This window comes from Mytilus edulis, chromosome 6 (genome assembly GCF_963676685.1).
Source record: "Mytilus edulis chromosome 6, xbMytEdul2.2, whole genome shotgun sequence".
NCBI classification, from domain to species: Eukaryota; Metazoa; Mollusca; class Bivalvia; order Mytilida; family Mytilidae; genus Mytilus; species Mytilus edulis.
The window spans coordinates 5,857,756-5,867,313 of NC_092349.1; the positions used below are offsets into that span (position 1 = coordinate 5,857,756).

Here is a 9,558-nt window from a genome sequence, read left to right on the forward strand (position 1 = left end):
ATATATACAACCAAGTCTAAATTGAAAACAATATATATATACATATACAATAAATAAATAAGTAAATACAAAAATAAAACGCACTGAAAATAGAATTGATGAATGTACATTCTTTTATTTAAATTATAAATTAAATATTACTTACCTTTTTTATATCTCGATAAATAAAAGATGCTAGTTGAAGGGAAAACATTTATTTATAGATAATTTCTGTCCTTGACTTGAACGATTGTTTACACGTTAAACAATCTAAAAACGCAATAAAACAACCTTTTTATAGTATTATGGAAAACTTCCTGATTTGTATGATTATTTTGTAAGTCCGTGTAAACATTCATGACAGTTTATATAAAACGTAAAAAATATGATGGGTATTAGAAATCCCTTTCGCGAATTTTACGATAAAAATAGCATTACAAAATCAGCCAAGACAAGTAGTTAAAAAGACAGAAATAATTTAAATTCAACGTTCAAACATTAGGTAAGGTATTTGGACGACAAGATGATACAGGAGACATACCAATCAGTTAATGTTATGCTTTTTGTGTTGATAGTTTCTGCAAATATTTAAATTGAAAAAAAAAATATGTCAATATACAGATATCATGTGAATTTTTTTTTCCATAACCGGTTTTTCTTTTTTAAACAGAGTAACGTTACGTGTAGGCGGATACACATGTTTTGAAAGACGTTAAATGTTTTTTTCAGAAATATGTCGGAAATAGTCATTCCAAATTTAATTTAAAAAGGTAGAACATATAAAAAAAATCGGAACAAATCATCATTAGAGGACACAATTACAACAAAGAATCGACTGACGAGTTTTGCCTTATTGGTATATTTTTTATCTTATTTACCTGTAATTTTTACTGTATACAGTTTTCTTTATCTAATATAATTTGCTGAATATTGTTACGATTTAAAGCTTCTCTCTATTCTTATAGATAACAAGATAATAGGCAAACATAAGTCATTTAAGTTGATTTCAGGTCAAACTTCTAAAACACATTGTCTGACAGTTTTTGTGTACATGGATAGTATTTAGAACTCAACATTTGGAAGATTAAAAGCTTTATGAATTTATTTTGGACATGCTAAAGAAGAACATGAGAAATTAAATTTTGAAAATAAAATAGAGAAAGTGAACAAATTGTTACTTTATAATCCCGCTATATTAGGAACAGTTTTGATCATCAACTTATACCTTTCATATTTAAAAGTTTAGGACAAAATTGCCTAGCATTCTTTATGAATATGGATTATAACAAAGTTAATCAATATTTACCAAATATTCCTTAATTTTAAAAAAATGTATTTAGATAGGATGAAAGCAGGAAGAGGACAGATGGAGGAACAAAAACACTATTACAAGATTAGAAAACAAATTAATCAGGGAGATGAATACATTAGATTTGATCACAAAATTCTATGTTTTAAAAACATCAATATAGATAAATAAATGATATTTTAAACGAAAATGGGGGAATATTTCACAACGTGTAATTGGACAAAATTGAAAAAACAACCAACTGGACAACTAAGTTAACATCCTAACAAAATACAACCTCAAACAATTGTATAATGTCTTAGAGGATTTTGTTAGAAGTAGAGTCATTGTGAAAAGATAATGAATGTCAAAAAGTGGCAATTATATCGACATTTCTTTTTTGTAAAATAGGTTAAATAATTATAAAACAAATTAATTTAAAAAAACAGGGTATGGGTGAATTTATTACTGTAACCAATGCACACCAAATTTTATCAATGATAATTGTACAGCCCTTTAGATAAAAATAAATTAAGAAAGTATAGATGGAAACGTCTACAAAGTATACTACCTACAAACCAGTTATTGTTTATATTAAAGGTAGTAAACAATGATTTAGGCAATACATGTTTTACTGAAGAAGATGATAATACTTATTGTGAGATGTTTCGTCCCCGAGGGTATCACCAGTCCAGCAGTCAGCACTTTGGTGTTGACATGAATATCAATGATATGGTCATTTTGTTTTTATAAATTAACTGTTTTGCAAAAATTAGAATTATTCGAAATACTAAAGATTTTCTTATCCCAGGCATACATTACCTTAGCCGTATTTGGTACAACTTTTTTGGAATTTTGGGTCCTCAATGCTCTTCAACTTTATACCTGTTTGGCTTTATTAACTCTTTTGATCCGAGCGTCACTGATGAGTCTTATGTAGACGAAATGTGCGTCTGGCGTATCAAAATTATAAGCCTGATACCTTTCATTACTGTTTACACCACTGGGTCGATTCCACTGGTGGTGGATATTTCGTCCCCGAGGGTATCACCAGACGAGTAGTCCAGCACTTCGGTGTTGACATGGATATCAATATTATGGTCATTTTGTTTTTATAAATTAACTGTTTTGCAAAAATTAGAATTATTCAAAATACTAAGGATTTTCTTATCCCAGGCAAAGATTACCATAGCTTTTTTTTGGCACACCTTTTTTTGGAATTTTGGGTCCTCAATGCTCTTCAACTTTATAGTTGTTTGGCGTTTTAACTCTTTTGACCCGAGCGTCATTGATGAGTCTTATATAGACGAAACGAGCGTCTGGCGTATCAAAATTATAAGCCTGGTACCTTTGATTACTATTTACACCACTGGGTCGATGCCACTGGTGGTGGATGTTTCGTCCCCGATGGTATCACCAGCCCAGAAGTCAGCACTTCGGTGTTGACTTGAATATCAATGATATGGTCATTTTGCTTTTATAAATTAACTGATGTGCAAACGTTATAATTATTCGAAATACTAAGGATTTTCTTATCCCAGGCATAGATTACCTTAGCCGTATTTGGTACAACTTTTTTGGAATTTTGGGTCCTCAATGCTGTTCAACTTTATACTTGTTTGGCTTTTTAACTATTTTGGTCCGAGCGTCACTAATGAGTCTTATGAAGACGAAACGCGCGTCTGGCGTATTAAAATTATAAGCCTGGTACCTTTGATTACTACTTACACCACTGGGTCGATGCCACTGGTGGTGGATGTTTAATCCCCGAGGGTATCACCAGCCCAGTAGTCAGCACTTCGGTGTTGACATGAATATCAATGATATGGTCATTTTGTTTTTATAAATTAACTGTTTTGCAAAAATTAGAATTGGTCAAAATACTAAGATTTTTCTTATCCCAGGCATACATTACCTTAGCCGTATTTGGCACAATTTTTTTTGAATTTTGGGTCCTCAATGCTCTTCAACTTTATACTTATTTGGCCTTTTAACTCTTTTGATCCGAGCGTCACTGATGAGTCTTATGTAGACGAAACGCGCGTTTGGCGTATCAAAATTATAAGCCTGGTACCTTTGATTACTATTAAAAACACTTTTATTAGATATCATTTTTATTACAATGAAATTGTAAATTATAGCATGTATATTCATACTTCACAAAGAGCTTGAACTTATTAAAGATGGTGTAACAAGCAATTGATGAAAACTAAGAAATCCTAAAAATAAATAAATAAAAAACATTTGGAAGATTTCTGTTTTTGTCAGACTTCCACTTTCTATGCGGGTTTTCAAATCAAATTATTACTGGTAGACAAAGTTGCACTTGAACTTCCGGTTCTACTTATAGCCATGTCAGCTGTACTAGCTGGTGGGCGGGATCATGGGGCACATATATAAGTTATCCTAATGATGACTGTGCTCATGTTTGGTTCTAATTTAATAAGTCCAGACGTTTTAGGAAAAAAAAGGTATTTCAAAGTTAACGGACGACAACGACGGCGAAATTACTTGAAATTTAATTATTAGCACACTGCATAATCTTAAGAACTGGTTGAAATGACAAATAGTATAATAAAAACGCTTTGAAAGATAATTGTTGTTCGAATATGTTTACCGATGCCACAAGTGTTATCCCACCTATTACTCATGTGCCTACACAAAGAAAGGAACCTCATTGGGATTGTCTATATGTCATATATCTTCATATTTGTATATTTGGAAAAAATTGTGTCGGTTATTGACCTTTAATAGTTTCTGTTTAATTCATGTACAAATAGTTGTTAAAGATCGCCGTTTATTGATCTTTAAATTACTTTTTTATGATTTGTGTTGGTAGGTTGATATCGTATTAACGTTTACCAACATTTGAACGTGAAAACGAGAAACCTAGTAACTTTAACCAAATTGATAAAAAGTAAAATAACACAAAAAAACGAACTCCAAGAAAAATTCAAAGCGGAAAGCACAAAAGACATGAAACAGATAAGTGATAAGTAAGTAAAAACACAGCGAATAAATGAATTTTAGTAAAACAAAAATGTTTATTTTCGGAAAGCTATCATAGTAAATATTAAGCACATTATTTAACTTTTAACACTATAAATGAAAGCACTACTGCTACAATTTGAAACTATTAACTTGTTGTTAGACCTGACATATTTAAGAACTGTCGGATTAACGAGTCCATCTTCTTTTGAAAGAACTTGTCTATGGCGTTGTCCATCAGGGGAGATGACCACCACGTTTTTCGTCTTAGCACCAACAACAAAAACGTGTCCATCATTATCTACAGAAATTCCCAATGGAAAGCTTAGAGCACTTTTATCACTGAATTTCCATTTTATGTTACCTTGAATGTCACAACAGTGTACACTGTCGGTGTTATTATTCGTGTAGAAAAGCTGATCATCAAATGTTGCAATGTACACATGAGACGACATTTGGTTTGTCATTACACGTGTCACGGATTCGTCTTCAAGATTGATCGAATACAATCCATTATCGTTCTTATTGCCAGAATAGATTAAGTTATCATCTCTGAAAACAACTCCATAGTTTTCTGTTTCTACGTTTAATGATCTTATAAGTTTTTTGTTCTTTATGTCAATTATGTTAATTTGTCTCGAATCTTCATTACCCCCAGTAGTGACAGCAATATGATTATTTTTCATGTATGCAATGTCAAAAGCACGACCAATATTTTTCATTTCAAACTCTTGCGAACCATCTGCTTTAAAAACTTTTAGCTTTCTTTCTGTGTAACATGGGAACACTATTCTATCATCAGGGAGTACAGTGCAACCTCGTACATTTGAAAGAGTGTGGTAAATGTCTTTTTCTAACGTTAGTACCAAGTCTTCGATACGTTTTGTTTGTTGGGTTGCCATAGCGTCAACTGATAAAATAAATGGACAATAACTCAAATTATTCTTGCACCAATGTTCTGATTACAAGCTGTTGTTTTCTTTTAAAAATTCGTATGTTATGAATTTCTATCATGATATACTTGGTCTCAATTCTTAAGTCTTGTTTTTTAATACTTTTGTGCGAGATGAACAGGTGACTTAGTTGCGAACAATACTTGTTCCATTAAACATTAAAATGCAAATGCTGAAAAAAGGTATGACTTACGATTACAGAAATTGTTGTACTTACAAGTGTCATAAATTAAAATATGATACAATTTTTGCCACATCGAAAGGTAGACGGAAATAATAACATATCATAATACCTAATATTAAATTGATTAAGGTCGTCAAACCCATAACAGTGACAATAATATGTACAATTTCTAATGGTTATTTGTCTCGTTGACAATCATACCATATCTTCTAGATCTTTATATTCTAATTTAAATAGGAGGTAATCCAATGAACTTCATATTCAATCAAAATGTTGCGATTGCTGTTAACAATGAGCTAATTAAATGCAAATTGTGTCATCATTGGTATGCTAGTGTGAATAGGGAAAAGTAATATAAGACAACAGGAGTCTATTGTCTGGTAATTTTCTTCGATTGCAGTTTCATTAATTATTTTCCGTTCACATTTTCAGCATACACAGTTTTAATTAATTGAACTGTTGCACATTTGACATCCGGAGCATTTGATAGCACTTTTATGTTTTATACCAAACGTGGACTTGCTACTGTAAACGCATGTTTCCTTTGATCGTTAGTACATAGTTGACATATTGGCAATCATACTACTTTTTTTTTTTAAAGCAAGCCTGTTGTTGTAGTTGATTAATGCTCTTTCTTTTAAAGTGTTAGTAAGTGAATTCGTCATCAAATGTTAATCAAGTTTTCGAACCATGATTTCCATGATTTCCGCTCGTTTTAGTTAATTGGATATCATAGTGCAAGAAATGTTTTATTAAGCTTGTAACTTTTTCCATATACACATTAATCTTTCTCTGACAAATATTTAGCATGTCAACAAATCTTGTGAACGTTTTGATGCCCTATCTTCTAATCTTCAGTACTCTTGCCGCAACACATTGTACCACATTCACTTTAGAACAAGAAATGATTGTAACATGATGATTTTATGGTGTCTCCCAAACGAATTGCTCATAAACATAAACCCATAGGGATTTTCCCTATTACTCATTCAACTCAATAGAGTTTTCAAAATTTGTATAAATTGAAAAAAAAATAGTACTGTTCAAGATCAAAGGTCAAGATCATAATTTAACATTGACCTTCTGACTTTATGTAGCCCATGTACATTACTGAAGACTCTACATGTCTATCACTATCTGTTCTCATGTTAGAATCATTTGAAAAATAAAAAGTTTAAAAGTACAATAGAGTTCTATCGTAAACCCCTCCTTTTTGTTGGCCCCTCAAAGTACAAACAAACAAACCCCGATTGGCACAAATACACATGTTAGTTTAAGATATTGTGGAATCGTTAGTAAATCTGACACTCGGTTTTGGAGAACTGAGCAAAACCGATAAGTTGTTTTGTTTTGGATATTAAATTAAAAGCATCATTATAATTGACATTTTTCAGTTATCAGTGCATGGTTGTAAATATTATAAAGATCTTAAATAATGCCCTTACCATAAACAACGTTAATCAAACAAGGAAGTCCGTGTGTCACATGATACAACTGTTTATGAGTATTTATCGTGTATATCATGCGGTGGTGTTATTTAAATTTAAATCACTTATTCGTAATACATATAGTGTGGTTTTTATTGTTGTCATAATTTCATCTGTTCATGTTTAGTTTATTTTTAATTATTTTTATTTTATCTTATTTTTGTATTTTTTGTGGGGGGCATAAATGAATGTCTCTTTGCTAAATGTACTCATTAAGCGTCTTTTTTATTGCTTTTCCAAATTTCACCAATGCACCACAAAATTCACTGTACGTTCATGTCTATGTAAGATTCAAACACATTTGAAATAGAGGTATGACGAGTATTTATTTCTGATTTCCTAAACTACGACGATATGAAGTTTGAAACAGACAGTATTATGTATACCTTTGTAATGGTACAATAAGCGCATGTAATAACTTCCGTGCCCGGCTTTGGCTATGCTTGATTGTCTTTTTTGTTTATAGCTTTTCCTCTATTTAATAAGCTTTCGATTTCCAACATTTTGGCATCTAGAATTACTGAAGAGACATTTATTGTCAGAATGCACATCTGGTGCAGAGAAATTGGTGCCGTTAATGTCATTACATTTCTTTATACTGCATTTAAACGTTATTTATTTGAATTTCATTTTAATTGCTTATAGTTCCATGCAACCTAGGCATGCATTTATAATAATAAAAAACCGAATGAACATTTTGTTTTTGATAATATCACTTAACACACATCTGTGTTAGTCGTACGAAAGATTGTGAAGGTATTTACTTTTATTAACGTTTCTTTAGGAATGATATTTATTTATTTTATAATCAATACAATGCTGTTGAATTCTGACTTCTTTCATATTATATCTACTTTGTAAATAATCTAGCAACTATTCTGCACAAAAATATACAATTCATAATTAGTTGCGACCTTATTTTATTACCATGAAATTTTAAAAAGTGGAATTAATATTCAAAAGTACATGAAGTAATTGTGTAAGTGAAATCCCTCTCCTGCAATTTGCGGTACTCAATGGTAAAATTAATCTAGCAACTCGACTACCAACGACACGAACGGGTCATTTCTTGTATTTGCAACACGTAACTTATTATCATTCCGATAATGGTGTAGACACTGTGGATAATCTAGACTATTTTTGTCCGACAGTAGTGTAAGATTCAGCTTGGCGATGTTTCTGGGGAATGTCGATACCATTAATTGGGCTTGCTTTTCTTTCTGTGACTGTATGGACAAGGTACAATGCATCAGCTAATACCAAATTTTTTTCAAATGTCTGAAATGGGGTTTTGAAGTTCTGAAATCAGTTTCTTTACCAATGTCACTTTTAACAATTGATTAAATGTAATTTTCTTTTTTGATATCTTCTTCCATTTGTTTCATAGCTAAGAAAGTTTGAAGCTCTGAATCATACTTCTTTATACTGGCAATATTGTCCTGGAGTTCAGAGATTTCTTCTTCCTTCTGTTTTAAAGAATTTATGAGCTGGCGTATTTTGCTGCTTTCTTTTTCCTCTGTTGCTTTTAATTCTTTTAACATTTCATCTTGAATTTTATCAAGGTAATCGTTAATCATCTTTCTGATTCCGTTAACACCCATTTCAATTTCACTCCGCTTTTTCGTAAATGTCGCTAAATTTTGTTCTCGTTTGGTTATAAGTCTTTTAATATTCTCTGCAACCTCGCGTACAATATCATGAATATGTTCGATTTTTAGAAATGCACTGGATGATTTCACGTCATGTATGATATTATTAATGTCGGTTAATCCTTTGTAAACATCGTGATTTTGTAAACATTTCTTGCAGCATGGACAATCGTGCTTCTTGCAAAAAGACTCATATGTCTCATTGTGCATTTTGTAGCACTGTACAACTTCCAGTACATTTGTCGGTAGTGTCTGGTACTCGGAAATAGAAACGATGTCGTTGTTTCTTGTTGCCTTTGAAATACTGTTGTGATCATAACAATCTTCACATATTTCTTCTTCACATTCGAGACATCAAATTAGTGATGGTTTGGTAAAGTGAAGACAATCACACACTCCACAATTTTTCCACTGATCAGCCGTGGTCCTAAATAAATCAATAAAATGCTAAGTGTCATAATGCTATATTTACTATGCAAGTCAGTATAAAACACTTATACATAACAGGAATACTTAGTTGTAATGTGGTTTCCTTTTTTTTTCTCTGTATGTTTTAAGGGGGGGAGTCGGATGTTGTTGTTGTTTTTGTTTTTTTGAATTCAAAACAGTTTCTTGTTGTTTTTTGTGTGTTTTGCAAGGGTACATGATCGAAGACCTCAGTTCAAAACACAGGCTATACATTTCACTTTTGGAATGCTTTAAAAGAGTTCGGTTTTGTATTTTTAGAGGGACAATACTACAACCATAAAAAGGAAATGAATCATAGAATATGTAGTAGAACTAATGAGTTTATTGCGCTCAACAAGAATTTGTGCTATATGATCTACTATAAAAGTACACCATTAAATTGGTTTGTACGAAACTTTTTTTTGGTGCCACGTAGGAATAGGGACATACAAAAATTAATAGTAAAATGTCATCCAATAGAATTTTCAAATTGAGATTGTAAAATACCACAGAAGTAATATTAATTAGAAAATGTGGTATGAGTCCTAATTAAACAATTCTCTATCTATCCAAGTTACAATGT

At 31.5% G+C, this 9,558-nt stretch overlaps 1 protein-coding gene across 1 annotated transcript; it reads right to left on the minus strand.

Moving 5' to 3' along the window:
• Positions 1-4,353: 4,353 nt before the first annotated feature.
• On the minus strand, positions 4,354-5,157 carry LOC139529029 (uncharacterized). The gene has a single exon (XM_071325264.1). It carries the CDS (start codon positions 5,155-5,157, stop codon positions 4,354-4,356), a length of 804 nt encoding a protein of 267 aa, XP_071181365.1.
• Positions 5,158-9,558: the final 4,401 nt, after the last annotated feature.

Bases quoted from the DNA above. Each gene is read 5' to 3' on its own strand.
- LOC139529029 (XM_071325264.1), bottom strand. From the start codon at position 5,157: ATGGCAACCCAACAAACAAAACGTATCGAAGACTTGGTACTAACGTTA.